The sequence below is a fragment of the Somniosus microcephalus genome, chromosome 1 (genome assembly GCF_052327205.1).
Source record: "Somniosus microcephalus isolate GS21.2 chromosome 1, FLI_Smic_1.0, whole genome shotgun sequence".
Classification (NCBI taxonomy): domain Eukaryota; kingdom Metazoa; phylum Chordata; class Chondrichthyes; order Squaliformes; family Somniosidae; genus Somniosus; species Somniosus microcephalus.
Window position 1 is genome coordinate 113,946,722 of NC_140987.1, and position 19,194 is coordinate 113,965,915.

Consider the following 19,194-nt stretch of genomic DNA (forward strand, 5'->3'; position numbering starts at 1 on the left):
CTGGGTCCCTGGGATCCCTTGCAGGACTTGTTCCATTGCCCTCTGCCAAATAGCCGGAGCTGATGCTACCCCGAATACCAGCTGGTTGTATTGGTAGAGACCTTTATGGGTGTTGATTGTGAGGTATTTTTTGATGCTTCTTCTACCTCCATTTGCAGAAACGGCTGGGCCAGATCAATCTTAGTGAAGCGTTTCCCTCCAGATAGCGAGGCGAAAATATCTTCAATCTGCGGAAGTGGATATTGTACGGTGTGAAGGACCGGGTTCACTGTTACCTTAAAGTCCCCACAAATGCGAACCTTCCTTGGTTCCCCAGGCGTGCTGCTCAACGCCTTTTTCATCACAGGGACAATGGGTGTAGCCCACTCGCTCCAATCTACCTTGGACAGTACACCTGAACGTTCCAGACTCTCCAGCTCTGCTTCGACGACTGGGCGGATCGCATAAGGTACCGGTCTGGCCTTAAAAAGTTTTGGGCTTGCGTTTTCTTCAATTTTAATCATCGCTTTCATGCCTTTTAGTGTTCCGAGTCCTTGCTGGATCACTTCTTTCACGTCAGTTAGGATCTTTGACAGTCGCCCAGGTGTGACGTCATCATCCTTTCTGTCAGCCACAGTCAGTGCCTGTATGGAATGCCAATCCAGTTGTATTTTCCGGATCCATTCACGTCCCAGTAATGGTGGTCCTCCATCTTGCAATACATACAGGTCTCGTTTTGGTGTTTCCTTACTGTTATATATCACGGTCACCTTTATTTTTCCTTTGGGGTAGACTTTTTGCCCCGTGTACGTCTTCAAAATAATTTTTGTGTCTCTCAAGTGTATGCGTGAGAATAGCCGCTCGTAGTCCCGTCGGTTTATGACTGTTAGGGCTGATCCTGTGTCCAATTCCATCTTTACCTGGACTCCTGCTATCTTGAGAGTGACCCAAATGGTTCAGTGATCCCCCATTGTGATCACATTATGTAGTTTCAGACAACTCAGTTCCCTGCTTTCGGAGTCGTTATCACTCTTTTGTTCGTCTGAACTATTCTCCATCATCTTCTGTACCTTCTTGTACTTTTCTTTGGTAGGTTTCTTATTGCTGGTTTTCTTTCCCGACCTGCAGACTCGTGCTATGTGTCCTACTTTTCCACACTGTCTGCACACTTTGTCTTTGAACCAACAATCATTATGGTCGTGTGTTGTTCTGCCGCAGCGATAGCACTTCTCTGTTCCATATGACATTTCGTTTGTGCCATATTCTTGCGGTCTCTGTTGTATCTCTGCAGCGCCCCGTGCTGCTGCTTCATATGATACCGCAATGCTGAAAGCCTTTTCCAGCTTAAGGTCCTTTTCAGATAAAAGCCATTTCTGGGTTCCTTCACTTTGAAGCCCACACACAAACTTGTCCCTTAAGGTATCTGCCAGTCCCGCTCCAAACTGGCAGTGTCTCGACGGTTTGCGCAGTTCTGTTAAATAATCAGCATTGCTTTCATCCTTATGCTGGTTCCGTTTGTGAAACTTGAATCTTCCTGCTTTCAGCAGCGGTGTGGGGTTTAAATGTTCCTGTAGTATCATTACTATGTCTTCAAAACTCTTTTCCATTGGCTTCGTTAGGGTTACTAGATTTCATAATAAACCATATGTCTTTGCACCCATTAAATTTAACAATACCGACGCTTTCTTGTCATCTGACACCTCATTTGCCTTGCAGTATACCTCTATTCGTTCGACATATGTAGTCCAATCTTCGACTTCATTGTCAAATGCGGTAATGCTGCCACTCTTCGGCATTTTGGGTGTGGTTTAAAATGGCGTCTCCCAATGGCTTAAAATGGTGTCTCCTGCGCTTTCCTTCCTCCCCCGCTGCTGCCAACGCCACTCCCGGCAGTTCTCGTGGCAATGGCGGCGCCCTGTAGGTTTCGCGCGCTTCTCCTGCGCTGCTGCCAACGCCGCTCTCGGCGGTCCTCGTGGCAATGGCAGCGCCTCGCGGGTTTCTGTGCGTCTCTCTCTCCCTCTCTTCAACGCTGCTCGGCCCCTGAACACCGGCTGCGCACTGTGCGCTCTGCCCACTCTCTCTCTCCCCCATCGATGCTGCTCGGCCCTTTGCTTTGCCGCTCGGTCGGGCTCTAGCCCGCCGCTGTCCGGGAAGGGTCTGCGCACTACCTGTTGCCAGCCCATTTCGCTGGACCACCTCGACTGGAAAGTCAAGCCTGGCTCTCGACAGCCTCCCCCACAATTCTCGAGTCTCTGCTGGATGACTGGGTGGTTGCCCATGGTCGACGCCTGAGTCTCTGGCCTTGACCTCCAATCCACTGATCTCCAGGAACGAATCCCCGGGAGGTGATGCAGAGTTGCAGGCAGGTTCGAACTTGCCTTGTCGCCAATGTTGTGTCCGTGTATAATAAGACACAGACTGCAGGAGAACGGTACAACAGGTGTTTACTCAACGTGGCTCACACTGCTACTGATCTGTACAGATTACTACTCAGTGCTATATACAGGTGTGGTCACTGCCAGTACTGCAGTATACATGAGCTGTAAAAGATAGTTCCCCCCTTAAAGGTATATACATTACTGTGAAGATACTCCCACAGTGCTGTTAGGGAGGGAGTTCCAGGACTTTGATGAAGGACTGAGATGTATCCCAGGCTGCTGTGGGAGGCAAGGGAGGAGATTGCAGGGGCTCTGACACTAATTTTCAGAACCCCTCTGGCCACAGGGGATGTACCAGAGGACTGGAGAACAGCTAACGTAGTACCATTATTCAAGAAGGGTAGCAGGGATAAACCAGGGAATTACAGGCCAGTGAGTCTAACATCTGTGGTGGGGAAATTATTGGAAAAAATTCTGAGGGACAAAATTAATCTCCACTTGGAGAGGCAAGGATTAATCGGGGATAGTCAGCATGGCTTTGTCAAGGGTAAATCATGTCTAACAAATCTGATCGAATTTTTCGAGGGGGTGACTAGTGGGGTGGATGAGGGAAATGCTGTGGATGTGGTGTACATGGACTTCAGTAAAGCTTTTGACAAAGTCCCGCATAGGAGACTGGTCAAGAAGGTAAGAGCCCATGGGATCCAGGGTGCCTTGGCGCGTTGGATCCTAAACTGGCTGAGTGGCAGGAGGCAGAGGGTGATGGTCGAAGGTTGCTTTTGTGACTGGAAGCCTGTGTCCAGTGGGGTACCTCAGGGATCGGTGCTGGGTCCCTTATTGTTTGTGATCTACATAAATGATTTGGATGAAAATGTAAAAGGTATGATCAGTAAGTTCGCAGATGACACGAAAATTGGTGGGGTGGTAAATTGCGAGGAGGAAAGCCTCCGGCTACAGGACGATATAAACGGGTTGGTCAGATGGGCGGAAAAGTGGCAAATGGAATTTAACCCTGAAAAGTGCGAGGTGATGCATTTTGGACGGACAAATAAGGCAAGGGAATACACAATGAGTGGTAGGACCCTAGGAAGTACAGAGGGTCAGAGGGACCTTGGTGTACATGTACATAGATCCCTGAAGGCAGCGGAGCAGGTAGATAAGGTGGTTAAAAAGGCATATGGGATACTTGCCTTCATTAGCCGAGGCATAGAATATAAGAGCAGGGAGGTTATGATGGAGCTGTACAAAACGCTGGTGAGGCCACAGCTGGAGTACTGTGTGCAGTTCTGGTCGCCTCACTATAGGAAGGATGTGATTGCTTTGGAGAGGGTGCAGAGAAGATTCACCAGGATGTTACCTGGGATGGAGCGCCTCAGCTATGAAGAGAGGCTGGACAGGCTGGAGTTGTTTTCCTTGGAGCAGAGAAGGCTGAGGGGGGACCTGATTGAGGTGTACAAAATAATGAGGGGCATAGATAGGGTAGATAAAGAGGAACTTTTCCCTTTAGTGGGGGGGTCAATAACAAGGGGGCATAGATTCAGGGTAAGGGGCAGGAGATTTAGAGGGGATTTGAGGAGGAACTTTTTCACCCAGAGGGTGGTTGGAATGTGGAACTCAATGCCTGAAAGGGTGGTGGAGGCAGGAGCCCTCACAACATTCAAGAAGCATTTGGATGAGCACTTGAAATGCCATTGCATACAAGGCTATGGACCAAATGCTGGAAAATGGGATTAGACTGGACAGGGATGGATGGGCGGCGCAGACACGATGGGCCGAAGGGCCTCTTTCTGTGCTGTAAAACTCTATGACTCTATGACTCTATGAATGGCAATATATTTCCAAGACATAATGGTGTGTGACTTGGAGGGGAACTTGGAGGTGGTTGTGTTCCCATGCGCCTGCTGCCTTTGTCCTTCTAGGCATTAGAGGTCGTGGGTTTGGGAGCTGCTGTCGAAGAAGCCTTGGTGAGTTGCTGCAGTGCATCTTGTAGATGGTACACATTGCAGCCACGGTGCGCCGGTGGTGGAGGGAGTGAATGTTTAAGGTGGTGGATGGGGTGCCAGTCAAGCGGGCTGTTTTGCCCTGGATGGTGTCGAGCTTTTTGAGTCTTGTCCAGGCAAGTGGAGAGTATTCCATCACACTCCTGACTTGTGCCTTGTAGATGGTGGAAAGGCTTTGGGGAGTCAGTCACTTGCCGCAGTATACCCAGCCTCTGACCTGCTCTTGTAGCCACAGTATTTATGTGGCTACTCTCAGCACTTCCCTGCAGCAAGATCAAGGGTGTGCTATTGGCAGACTCAGCCAGGAAATGTGAGGACCGCTTTTAACTCAGCTTATCCGGTGTAAACGGGGCAATAGCAGAGTTAAAATCACTGGGCCACTTACCGCCCTGTTAAAGCTCCGGCACCAGATTTACTGGGTTGTTCTGCTGGGCAGCCCAGGTGTTCACCTGCATCAGGTGGGAGTCTCATTACTATATGCAAATCGGGGTTCTATGATGTATGATCCCATAATGACATCGAGGAATACGCATCCACAGTGCTATTCTACATTAGCAGTTGCATTGAGGTCGTCACGACCCATAAAAATATCAGGACATACCCCAACCAGAAACCCTGGATGAACGGAGAGGTCCGCTCACTGTTGAAAGCACGCAACGCAGCATTTAAATCTGGCGACGCGGCGGCTTACAGTGCAGCTAGGACCAACCTAAAAAAGGGTATCAGGACTGCCAAAAGGAAACAGACACTGCGGATAGAGGATCATTTCCACAACAACTCGGACCCCCGGCGCATGTGGCAAGGCATCCAGTCCATCACTGACTACAAGAGCAAAAACACCAGCCCCCCGGTTAGCGATGCCTCCCTTCCGGAGGAGCTTAACAACTTCTACGCTCGCTTCGACAGGGACAACAGGGAGCCGGCTACCAAAGCCTTGCCACCCCCGGAAGGCCAGGTGCTCACTCTGTCGACCTCCGACGTAAGGGGTGTTCTACGCGGAGTGAACACACGAAAGGCTGCTGGACCGGATAGCATCCCTGGACGGGTACTCAAGGAATGTGCTGATCAGCTGGCTGATGTCTTCACCACCATCTTCAATCTGTCATTGGCCCAGGCAGTAGTCCCTACATGCTTCAAGACCGCTACCATTATTCCTGTGCCAAAGCAAACGGCTGTGACGTGCCTGAACGACTATCGACCTGTCGCACTCACACCCATCATAATGAAGTGTTTCGAGAGACTGGTCCTGGCTCACATCAAAGCCAGTGTTCCCGCCTCTCTTGACCAACACCAGTTTGCCTATCGTGCAAACAGATCAACGGAGGATGCAATCACAACTGCTCTACACTCTGCACTGAATCACTTAGATGGTAAAGAGACCTACATCAGAATGCTGTTCATAGACTACAGCTCAGCATTCAACACTATCGTCCCCAACAAGCTGGCCACCAAACTCCACACTCTTGGCCTGAACACTTCCCTCTGCAACTGGACCCTGGACTTCCTAACAAACAGACCCCAGTCTGTCAAATTAGGTAACCACACCTCCCCCCCCCTGACCCTGAACACGGGGGCCCCACAAGGATGTGTGCTGAGCCCCCTCCTCTACTCCCTCTTCACCCACGACTGTGTGGCTGTTCATGGTTCCAACACCATCATCAAGTTTGCGGATGATACCACGGTAGTAGGCCAGATCACCAACAACGATGAGTCAGCCTACAGGGAGGAGGTCCAGCATCTCGTGAAGTGGTGCGCCGATAACAACCTGGCCCTTAACATCAAGAAAACCAAATAATAAACTTCAGGAAGTCTAAAGGCGGAAGTCACACCCCCATCCACATCAATGGGGCTGTGGTGGAAAGGGTGGACAGCTTTAAGTTCCTCGGAGTCCACATCACGGAAGACCTCTCCTGGTCCCTCAATACCTCCTCTCTGGTGAAGAAGGCCCAGCAGCGCCTATATTTCCTAAGGAGGCTGAAGGGATGTAACCTGTCACCCCTGATCCTCTCTAACTTTTACCGCTGCACAATAGAGAGCATCCTGATGAACTGTATCACAGTATGGTATGGCAGCTGTAGCTACTATGACCGGAAAGCCCTGCAGCGGGTAGTCAAAACTGCCCAACGCATTACCGGCACCCGGCTACCGACCAAAGAGCACATACACCAGAAACGCTGTTTACGGAGGTCACGGTCCATCATCAAAGACCCTACCCACCCCAGCCACAGTCTGTTCACCCTCCTACCATCTGGGAGATGCTACAGATGCATTCGCACCCGTACGACCAGATTTAGGAACAGCTTCTTTCCCAGGGCTGTCATCCTACTGAACTCCACAAATAAACTCTAAAGCCTGCACATCTGCCAATGCACTTTATTATGGTTATGTTTATGTTAATGTATTATAAGCCAAATGTATGTTGAATGTTTAAATGTCTTAATCTAAATGTACACTCTCGGGAGCTGCAAGCCTACATTTCATTGTACTGCACTTGTGCACTAACAATGACAATAAAGTTGATTATGATTATGATTATGATATAGGACCCTGATATGATTTAGAGGGCCAATGGGCAGAGCAGGCGCTGTTCATGCTCAGTTGTACTGGGAGGTGAAGCAGAAAAGGCCTAAAAAGGTAAGTACAGAATTGTTTTTGTGGGATCAGAAGGAGCAGTAGTGCTCTTCCGGGTTTCACTAGAATACTGTGGGCCACTGCCATGCCAGGCTCCTCCCCTCCCCGATCGGACCCCCATCCACACCCACCTACCAGCCGGCCGGCTCACCCTGAGCTGCAGCGGGATGCCTGTTCAGGAAGAGTGTGGTAAGGAGGCCTGGCCATCGAAGTGGACTAGGCCTCCCACTGGCAGGAACGGGCGGGCGTTCCACCCACTACCCGCCTGATCCATGCCTGTGAAAGCAATGCGAGAACACAGTAGCAGTTGAGAGGGTCAATCAATCTCAGAGAAATATTGCAATAAATACTCACAGCTGCTTTCTTCCCTGCTAGTGCAAAAGGGTATTCACAGTACATTTGCAGTTCTACACTTTGGAGGTTTGTTCGATCACATCAGGATGGTGGTGCTTTGGCTGCCTTAGATTGGACCTCAGATGAGGGGCAATATGACCAGCAGCAGCTGTAGTCTGCTGGTCACAGACCTGTAGCTGCACAGGAGAGAGGGGAGCAGCAGAGAGGGGAACTGCAGAGGGGTGCAGCTTGCAGGAAGCACTATCTGCGACACAGGGTGTACAGGCAGAGGTTGAGTTTCCTTGACATGTCTGATCAGCAGTGTCTCAGGAGGCTCAGGTTGTCACGTCAGGTGGTGGCAGGCATCTCTAGCCTCCTAGAAGAAGATCTGCTCCCTACTGGACCTGGTGGCTATGCTTTACCAGTGGCTATCAAAGTCACTACCACTCTCAACCTTTTTTGCCTCTGGATCCTTCCAGGGCTCTGCCGGAGACATGTCCATGATCTCCCAGTTGTTGGCCCATAAATGCATCATGATGGCTTGTTTCCCAGGGCTGGCAATTATGTGACATTCGCCTGCGATGATTCTAGTCAGAATGAGCGGGCACTCGGGATTGCGGCTCTGGCTGGTTTCCCACAGGTGCAGGGTGTCATTGACTGCACAGACGTGGCAACCCATGCACCCCCCAGGTCACCCAGGATTATTCATCAACCGCAAGGGCTTCCACTCCATCAATGTGCTGCAGCTATGCAACCACAAAAAGATATTCCTACAAGTGTGCGCAAGATTCCCGGGGTGCTGCCATGATGCTTACGTTCTGTAGCAATCCAAGTTCACTGACATCTTCGGACTTGCAAGCAGACTTAAGGGGCGGCTGCTGGGAGGGAAGGGATACCGACTTCAAAATTGGCTGTTGATTCCCATCAGAAACCCCACCAATGAAGCGTAACAATATTACAATGAATACCAAATGACCATCAGATGTGTGATAAACAAGCCATCGGCATGCTGAAGATGTGCTTCAGGTGCCGAGACAGATCTGGAGGCGCCCTTCAGTATGCACTAGTCAGGGTGTCCAGAATGGTCATGGTTTGTTGCGCTCTGCACAACATTGTGCAGCAGCAAGGCTTGGACCTGCAGGAGGAACAAAGTGAAGAGCTCAGATTCGGAGGGGGAGGAGGAAGATGATGAGGAGGAAGGTAATGAGGGCAATGCACCCCCAGCTGCTCACATTGCTGCCGGGATGCCAGGGATGCCCTTATTAATACAATGTTATGTTGCACCAGTGGACCCATGTCACAAGCACATACAATAGCGGCTCTTCCCACACACACCCCCTCCACCCGGCCCCCTCCATCCAATGCCACTGACACAAAGCAGTCCTGCAAAAAACCAACCTACCCAGGAACATCCCCCCATTTGTCCCCATCAATTCATGTCTTCCCTTTCATCATTAAACAAGTTTAAAAGCGACTTGTCACCACCCAAGAATCGAGAAGGCAGGAAAGTAGTGTAAAATTATAATATTTATGTGACCTAATTAAAGAACAGAAACTTAACAACATTACATTTCCTCAGACACCCATATGCACACCCCTGTACAACTACAAAGCCCTCCGCTTCCTTTTTAGGGAGAAACTATTTCCGCTGGTTAGGGATTCTAGGACTAGGGGCCATAGTCTAAAAATTAGAGCCAGACCTTTCAGGAGTGAAATTAGGAAACACTTCTACACACAAAGGGTGGTAGAAGTTTGGAACTATCTTCCGCAAATGACAATTGATACTAGATCAATTGTTAATTATAAATTTGAGGTTGATAGATTTTTGTTAACCAAAGGTATTAAAGGATATGGGCCAATGGCAGGTATATGGAGTTAAGTCGCAGATCAGCTGATCTCATTGAATGGCAAAACAGGCTCAAGGGGCTGAATGGTCCTGCTCCTATGTTCCTATGAGATCTGCTCCACAGGACTCAGATGATGACCTCAGAAGAAGCGTGGGGCATGAACACAGAAATGCTTGGTGCAATGGCAAGCCTGCCAGAGAGCCTTTTGTCAGTGCCAAGGAGCATGGAGGAGTCCGGCTCCAACATTACACGGGGTTTTGTGCAGAGCTTGGAGTCCAGGAGTTCCAGGATGGAAATGATGGACAACTCCATGAGAGAACTTGTGGACCCAAAAACTTCAACTATTCACAGTATTTATTAACATTTCTGAAATCAGGTCCTTTTCCCTTGCTACGGGAAAACAAGTTACCATTTCAAATTGAGATAAAAAGGTAGTGGAGTTAGTGCAACGCAGTGTGTCCCTCTGTCCTGTACATTAACTTTATAGCGTGCTCCAGTGCGTGCCACACACCTTTAACCCCTGGGTCCTCATTTCCTTACTCTATTTGCATAGGAGCTGACTTGTTTTGTGCCAGAGAAAGTATAAGAACAGCCAAATAGAATGTAGATTTTGTTTGTGTTATATTTATTAATGTCCCCTGAAGTTGACTACATCTCATAAAAGAGTCATTGTATATGATTTGTAGTATCAGGCATTTTGTAAAGATTCTAGAAGTCCATTTTGTGAGAAGTACAGTGTCTCCATTGAAAAAATAGCATGTTTATTAAAATAAAATACACATATATACTGAAAAGGACCAAATTTGGCCTCATTGTGAATGATTTCCAATTAACAACACAAAATTCTACAGTAACATACCTTTATTTTAAAGCCAGAGCATGTGATTTGTACACTAGCATTTTTATACACAAGTACAAGCATGATTCATCTATGCCACTGTAAATTACATGCCATTGTATAATCCTCTACTATTACTTTACACTGTACACAGCTATGAGTAATCCTTAAATAATAAAAGCCATTTTGTAAAAAGAGAGTTGCAATAACATGTACATAGCTATTGCCAATAGTACAAGTATATTACACACATAAAATAGAAGCTGATACTGGTACACTTATCATTTGGAAGCTTTGTGTCATTTATATTGGAGAAATTATGTTATAATTGGGGTGGGAGGGAATAGTGCTAAGCAAAGTACCCTAGGAATCGATATTGGAATCCTTGCTCTTTCTAACTTATATCAACAAATGGATTCAGAAACTCAGAGCAACGGGATCAGATTTGCAGATGATACTAAACTAGGAGAGGCAATTGAATCTGAAGAGGTAGTTAAGAAGCTACAAAATGAGTTGGACAAAATAAATAAGTGGGCCGATTAACCTTAATACAAATAAGTGTAAAGTACTGCACATAGGAAGAAAACGAATTGCTCCATGAATGGTGTGAAAACAGCTAAGGATGAAATTGAAAGAGATTTGAAATGTCCAGTCACTGCAGAGCAACAGTCGACAAAACAAATAGAATGCTGAACTATATAACAAAAATGGTAGGGTGCAATTCAGAGAAAGTCATGCTCAAATGGATAAAGTTCACTAGTCAGCCAACATATTGACATCTCACTGTGTCTCTAGTTCTGGCTTGAAATGTCAGTGAGATATTCAAACCCTGGAGAGCAGTTCAGAGAAGAGTGATGAGGCTGATACTTACTATCAAAGGAATGATGTAAGAGGAAAGCTTGGAGAAGCTTGGGCTTTTCAGCCTTAAAGGGTGATTTAAAGGTGATCTTATAAAGATATATAAGATAGTAAATGGCATGGAAAAGGTACGTCTATTTCTTCAAATTAAATCATGAGAGTAGGTGAAGGGGATGTAGTTCAAACTAGTAAAAGGCAAATTGAGGACTGATATCAGGAGGATCTTCTTTGCAAAAATAGTGATTAACGCATGGAATAGGCTTCCAGGTGGAACAGTGGTGGCACAAATCTGTAATTATTTAAGACCCAATTGAATTGCGTGATGTGTGCATGTGTGGGGATGGGTGGTGCAGACTCTTTCTAGAAGGATGAGCTAAGACAGTCAGAATAGCCTTCCACATCTGTATTTATCTTATGATCTTGTGAGAAATCTACCTTTCTCACAACTGCTGTATGTTGGACATAGATTAATACTGATTTCATCAGCAATATAGTTTGACAAATAGTACCTTCTCTACAAAATGGCATGCAACCTAATCAGTTAACTGTGTACACTTACAAGATTTGACACAATTTACAATTGATATGGCACCAGATGTGAGTGCAATATCAGATTTTAACTGGTGTGTATGCAAGACGAGGAGTATATTAGTTGCTTGCAAATGATTTAGATGCACATGCTTATTTGAAAGATGAATCTGCACCACCTGCAGTCAAATATTTTCTAAGTAAGTGGCTTATTTTTGCAGATGTAACATAATTGTGATCTCGATGGTACAATTTTTTCAACCAGTTGTAAATAGGAGACAAATGGCAAACTAAAGATAGATCTCCAGGAGACAGTTCTTTAAGAAATGCCAAATAAACCAAGTCCGTCAGATAAAAATAAGCACAATCTAATTTCAAGGTCTTCCTTCAAATACTGATCCAAATGACCAAAACCATCTCACTGGGGATCAGCATGTCCATGGCTTCTGTTATAGAACTGTCATCCTAAGGTGCATTAAGTATCCCATTTATTTGTTTAAGTCAGGTAGCAGCAAAGTTGTATGACATTTACTAATTCTGTCTTCTCAAAGTAATTATCTTCATCTAAATGTATTTCTTTCATGTTAAATGTGTCAAACAATCAGATGTTTTTAAAAATAACCATAATTACATAAGATTTATATATTTGTAATCAGGTTATTACTAGGGCTCCAGAGAAGGGACAGAAGAAGAACATATACAGGCTGTTATGCAATTCATAAATCTCCAGCCTGCATTTTCAATTTAGTAATAGTGTAAAACGGGTGATAGCGAATCGGCAGCCCGTTTTACATCGAATCATAGAAGCTTACAGCACAGAAGGAGGCCATTTCACCCATCCGGCTCTTTGAAAGAGCTATCAAATTAATCCCGCTCTTGTGCTCTTTCCCCATAGCCCTGCAAATTTTTCCTTTACAAGTATATATCCAATTCCCTTTTGAACCTTACTATTGAATCTGCTTCCACCACCCTTTCAGGCAGTGCATTCCAGATCATAGCTTGCTACGCAAAATAATTCTCCTCATTGCCCCTCTGGTTCTTTATCTTTAATCTGAGCCTGCTGGTTATCGATCCTCCTGCCAGTGGCAACAGTTTATCTCTATATACTCTATCAAAGTCCTTTATAATTTTGAATACTTCTATTAAATCTCCCCTTAACTTTCTCTGCTCAAAGGAGATCAATTCCAGCTTCTCTAATCTTTCCATATAACTGAAGTCCCTCATCCCTGGTACCATTCTAGTAAATCCGCTCTGCACTCTCTTCAAACTCTTCGATGGAAATAAAAATTAGGAGAGATGTCACCTGTTTTACACTATCACACAAAGTCAAGATCTGCACCACTGTTTGTTGAACAGTGAAGAGGTATATTTTCTGACTGTGGGCGTCCCGTATGAATATTTGACACACTAAATTCCTCTGTGTGCTTTTTAATGCAGGCATTAGTGAATGCAAAGGAGCAGAGAGGGAATTAGCATGAGGATGTTAGGTGTTCTTACAGGAACAGTGTACAGTCAGGAAATACATTCCTGAACAGCTGCACTGATACTTATATTCTGAAAAGGATAGTATAATCTAACCCTGCTATTTTATGGGCAGAGGTTCTCTCTTGCTGCTAGTTGCAGTAGTGTCCAGTTTCTCAGCGGAAATGAGAACTGGGAGGGCAGATCATTGTCCGATAGGTTAAAAGCTATTGGCAAAGATTCGGTAGGATTGAGTTCAGCAGAATCCCTATGGATATTGAATATTGCTGCTCCTGAAATTATGCCATGGGCGTCTAGTGGATGAATATCAACACATATGCCTGAAATTTCTCACTCAACTGTTTTAACAGAGGTTGTTCCAATTTATTTTAAACTAAAATAGCAGAGAGAGGAATTTCTGATTAATGCTATCCGCTAGTATGCCACAGATAATTTAAGGGAACTGAAATGGTTATGATTTTATGGAATTTTATGGGAAAAGTCAGGAAATCCTTTGTACAATATGTGATGCATGAACATTTAACACGAAGCTGTGTGTGAGTTTAGTGCTAAAGGCATCAAAAGTCTGTAAAGGCCATTACTTTTCAAGGAGCTAAAAAAAAAGAACAGATCTGTTTTAGAGGGAGTTAAGAGTTTATAAAAATAATATTTTAAGTTCATTAACTTGAGAATGTAATACTGTTTATCAAGACAACCTAGTCTACAATGGTCAAAATTCTCCATTGGAAGTTGATAAGTTCATTGCCTTGATTACATTTGAAGGGGTAGTGATTTGCGGGAGCTCTCCTTCGTTAGGCTTTTGTGAATTACTGCCACTGGACTTGCTTTTGCTGTTATCTGCAGCTGACTGAATTGGCAGGGCTTTGGAGCCTTTAGCATTGGCTAGGCAGCCACAGAGGAGACGGAAGAAAGCCCGGCGCATCTCCTTGCTGGCCAGAGTGTAGATAATGGGATTCATGCCAGAATTAAGGACTGCAACTGCAATGAACCAATCTTCTTGATACAGTATGCTACACTTGTTTGGTGTACAGGCCACATCAAGGAGCAAGAGAATGAAAAGTGGGGACCAACATGCAATGAAAACCCCAACAACGATCACCACTGTCCTCAGTAGAGCCATGGATCTCTCAGAATTGTTTTTTGTGAATTTTCTGTTTGCAACTTTGCGGCTACTTGTCTTAACCAATATATAAATGCGAGCGTAAAGTATTACGATGGCTAGCAAAATTGCACTGAAGATGCTTATACAGAAGACAACATACGTTTTGGAATAGAGGGGCAGAACTGTGGAACAGTCTGAGAAGTTGCAGATACAGTTCCAACCAAGGATAGGCAAGGCACCAAGTAAAATGGAAATCAGCCAACATGTACCAATGAGGAGGAAAACTCTGTACTTTTTACTAGCATCGTAGGGTCTCATTTTTATCATGGTCATGTGTCTCTCGATTGCTATTGCTAGCAAACTAAAGGTGGAGGCTCCCAATGCTACAAACATGCTCCCTTCCCTAATGAACCATACAGTTGGGGTGAGGCTGAAAGTCTTCGTTCCAGACATGAGGATATTCACTTTGTAAGCTATTCCCGCCAGCAGATCAGACAGGGCTAAATTACCAATGAAATAGTACATGCGATTATGAAATTTGTTGTTTTTCCAAATGGCTAGGAGAACCATGAGGTTTTCAAGCACTATGAAGCTGCAGATGATCAGAAAGGCCACAGTAGTTAGGTTCATGCCATCGGTGTTTTTTCCCTTTATTTTGAATTTCCCTGTGTAATTATAGTGACGCTCAATGAGCTCCATTTTGACACACCCATTGCTGATGTCCATTTCAGCTGGCAGAGCGATTAAAGACATGTTGGTGTTGAAGCGTACTTGTAGTGTTAGATCTTGCTCACTAGATGGAGCCTTTGCCCCATTATTAATACTGTCAGCCGGAAGGAAGCCTCTAAACCATTTTCTCACATGCTGTGAACAAACATTGGGCAATTGACGTGAAATTTTAAAATCTGTAAAAATGAACATAACATTTTATCAACATGCTGTCAAGTTTCAGGAAATGCTGTTTATGTACAGAACTGATTCTTATCAATCTAGGCAAAAGCACAAAAGACTTCTCATCAATCTCCCTTTAACTAATACACAAGATGCATTTAGAATATGCTGTAAGAGTATTGGGAACTTTCTAAATGCCTAATGCATTTCAATATGACAGTTCAAACGCTGTCCAGTTTCGGAAATGGATGTTTGAATCTGTATGCATAAAATTCCCCATGCACTGGGAAAACTATGCAGAGAATGAATGATTAATGCATGAAATCTTGGAAATGAAGGGATATTAGACCTTGGAATTACCATTCCTTTTACTTGGACTATAGTCACATAATTTACAACTAACTGATCACAGCTGTTACTTAGAAAGACATAATTACAGCAATGAACAGAAAGATAATCTTTATCTTATGGTTTTTCAGTACTAAGTAAAAATGTACTAATATGATACACTTTGTATATAGTTCAATCCTGGTAAATGCCTAACCAATTTATGAAAATATTATGGTGAATTAAGGATTTTGCTTGAATAGTTGATACTTTAAATTGTAAATCATGGTGATTTGTTTCAGATATTTGCCCATTTATTCAGTTAGCAATTCAATCTAAATGAAATCAGTGAAAAAAACTTACTAAATTCAAAAAAGATTTATAAAATATGCTTTTCTCTTGTGGGGACATTTGGCAGTTAATTCATTGAATTTTTATCATGCATATTAAAAATAAAATAATTGAGGAACTTTTTATTTCAGGTATTGGGATTTAACATTCAAATGTTCCAGTTAGATTGAGAAGTCAATGGGCTGAAAGAAAATAAAAATCTCACTTAATAAATGATTCTCTGTCAGATTCCTGCCCTCTGTGCAGAAATTCTTGCTGTCAAAACATTAAAAGTCTCTGGAAGAATTTTCATAAGGCATTGGATACTAATTAAATCTATGCTTTCACAGATGTTTTCAATACTGTAAAATCCCAATTTTCAACTTTAAGTACAGTAATTATTTGAATAGTATGTTTCACACAAATATATGTAAATCAACTTTAAAGTTTTTTGTTAAATTTGAATTGAGTAGCATTACAGTAACTTAAAATAAAGATCAAAAAATATTGAATCATAAAACAAGTCATAGCTAGAAAAAAAAGTGTAAATGAAGGATGCAGAATGAAGACTCACCTTTCACATCATTTCCAGCTTTTGTTGCTAATATTTAGCAAGTCAGTGCTGAAGATTGGCGAAGAGTGATTTGTTGCATATTTCTGAGTTTTTGTCGTGATCAGAATTGCTGTTAATGGTGGCGTATTGAGTTAAAATTTCACTGTATCCCCGACTCAATTTCTTTATTTTCTTCTTGTGTCAAATTTACACAATGTCTCCTTATTTTTCTCTTCAAATACACTTCTTCGAAACTCCACATCGATTGTCCAAGGCTTCCCTTAAAGCATTGCCCAGACTGTCAGTGCAATTTCTCAATCTTTCTATCAAGACTCTTTTTGTTGCATCAAATTGATTTTTCTATACTTGAGGTGCCACATAGCTTACTGGATCTCACTTGTATCTTCCCCAGACTATTAAATTAAATGCCCTTGGATTATATTCTTTCCAGTTTCATTGTTAAATTATTTGTTTATATCACTTACTGCTCATTCGCTTAAGCAGCCTGTTGCAGTTTTCTCAGTCACTTTCTGACAATGCTATATCTCAAAGTTTTTAGCCGTATTCTTCTTGGGCTAGTCCTTGCAAGAGTCCCTGTTGTTTCACTCCTACGGTTTGCTGCTGTTTTCTGAGTCACTCTCAGACTGACTGTGTAGTATGTAGTTCCCCTCTGTTATATTCATGTCAGCCTGGTCTTTCTTGTTGGTCTGTCTCTGAATTGATGGCAGGTCCCGCCCTCAGAAGGCAGTTCCTTACAGTTCTGTATGTGTGACGTGCTATTAAGGGAGGCTCGAGATTCTAGAGAGCTGAAAGAGAAATACACAGAGGCAGGAAAAGTCTGTGTGCGAGATACACTTACGGAATCAAACAGCAAAGAGAAAGAAAGAATGAAACATAATGAGACCAAATGACCATTAAAGAGAAAAAGACACTCATAGATAACCCCAAGAATAAACTTGGTTCATTAAAAATGTGGTACTTTTTGCCACTGCAAAGAATTCAATAATGATCCCTGACATCAGCATATTCATTTAAGCAGCTTCTCATGTTAAGCATGAGGAAATCTTAAAGACAAAATATGTGCTTACATTTAATTAAGATAATGATATAAGCTTGTTTTTATTCATAATGTATATCACAAATGTTACCAATTTCTTGACCTTTTGTTCATTTGTACAAAAATTGGTTTGTAACTTGTTCATTCAAAATTTGAATGGTTCAAAAAAAAATCAAGTTAATTGCATGTGAGAGATCCAAAGGATAAGGCTGAGACCACGAGGGAATCAGCTAAAAAGGACAGGAAAAGTAATGGTTCAAACACATATATTGCTACCCATCATACTGTCACTGAAATGGGTGTCATGTAACTACCTTCTTTTTCAGATTCCCAAATCCACAGTTACCAACCAAATGTTCTACTAATTTTATGAATACAAATTTTAATTCTAATTTTATGCAACATAGGAACATGAGAACAGGTCCATTCCACCCCTTGATCCTGTTTCGCCATTCAACGAGATTGTGGCTGATCTGTACCTCAACTCCATGCTTGCCTTTGCTCCATATCCTTTGATACCCTTACCTAATAAAAAACTATCGATCTCAGACTTGAAAATTTCAGTTGACCCAGCATCTACAGCCTTTTGGGGCAGTGTGTTTCAGATTTCCACTACCCTTCGTGCAAAAAGTGCTTCCTGATTTCACTTCTAAATGGCCTAGTTCTAATTTTAAGATCTAGCTGGCTCGAAATCTGCCTCTTGTTCTGGATTCCCCATCAGATGGAATAGTTTATCTGTATCTACCCTATTGAATCCCTTATTCATTTTAAACATCTTGATTAGATCACCCCCCACCACCCCCCTGACCTTCTAAACTCAGGGGAGTACAAGCCAAATTTATGCAGCCTGTTCTCCTAATTGAACCCTTTAAGCCCTGATATCATTCTGGTGAATCTATGCTGTACTCCCTCCAAGGTCAATATACCCTTCCTGTGGTTGGATACCATGCAGTTGGCTCTGAAGTCTCTACCAAGCTCCTTGCCAAATTATGCCTCTGGGGAAATGACGTGAGAACCATTACAAAAGATGCAGGCCCCCCAAAGATGGAACAGAACAGATTACTCGTGGCACATAAGAAGGACTGTCAAGGTCTGCTATACATAGAGGTAAACATCAGCACAATTGCAATGACGTCTTCAGGGAATCCTTCACACCTACTCCTTCCAATCAGGCATCACTTAGGAGCTTTGCACAAGAATAAAAATGGTGCACATATACACAAAACATAAGGGGACAGCATAGCTGCAGATCACGGTAAACATACTGCACACCAGAACTCTTACATTAATCAAAGCAAATCCACAATGGTGTAAAACTTGTAGTCATTAGTATTTATGTAAATTTAATGCAAAATACGTTCTATATATAGTATGGAGAAAACAGCATTTAGTCACATGCCTAAAAAACAGCTGGGAAACTATTTGCAAAATTCTGCATTTTATCCTTCTGTTTCCAGAAAGGGCATTGAGCAAGTCTCATGGGGAAAAGCTGACTGCGTGTACTCCATTGATTGTAAACCATTTTAGGACATCCTGAGGTCATGAAAGGTGCACCATAAATGGAAGTTATTTTCTTTACAGCAAGTGCAAGTGGCATCATCAGCAAAATCTAATCAATGGAAATGTTGTCTTAAGAAGGTCAATGTTATTGGCCCAGAAATTCGGGTCGAGGGCTTCCCGCGGGTGTAAGCCCCCAATCTGCAATTACCTTGCATGCCGGCCGTTGAGCTGTGGGCCCCCGTGGAATTCCGATCCTGGGCCTCCTCCAGCTGTCGGCGCGCAGTGCTTGCATATCCCAGGGGCGCAGTTAGTTCGATGCATCCCCTGGGATCATGTGGGCCATGGGGAGCCAATCGGAGCAGGGAATGCTCCATTCATAAGTCTGACAGGAAGTGCTGTCAAGACCTATAAATACTACGGCCCCAAAACAGCACTAAATCTTCAAATAAATTTTTTTAAATCACATTTTTTAAATAAACTATAAATTACATGAAATAACTATTTTAAACAATAATTTAAATTTTTGAAAAAAATAATTTTATTTTCTAACGGGGCTAAAA

General features: G+C 43.5%; 1 protein-coding gene across 1 annotated transcript; it reads right to left on the reverse strand.

Annotated features, from left to right (window-relative positions):
• Positions 1 to 10,011: 10,011 nt before the first annotated feature.
• LOC147124299 (sphingosine 1-phosphate receptor 3-like) lies at positions 10,012 to 16,756 on the reverse strand. Its single transcript, XM_085984749.1, has 2 exons — positions 16,099 to 16,756; positions 10,012 to 14,881 (listed from the first exon to the last, which is right to left on the reverse strand). Exon 2 carries the CDS (start codon positions 14,727 to 14,729, stop codon positions 13,584 to 13,586), a length of 1,146 nt encoding a protein of 381 aa, XP_085840875.1. The 5' UTR covers positions 14,730 to 14,881; positions 16,099 to 16,756; the 3' UTR covers positions 10,012 to 13,583.
• Between the last annotated feature and the right edge of the window lie 2,438 nt (positions 16,757 to 19,194).

Coding starts and splice junctions, on each gene's coding strand:
- LOC147124299 (XM_085984749.1), bottom strand. CDS start 14,729: ATGTCTTTAATCGCTCTGCCAGCTGAAATGGACATCAGCAATGGGTGT.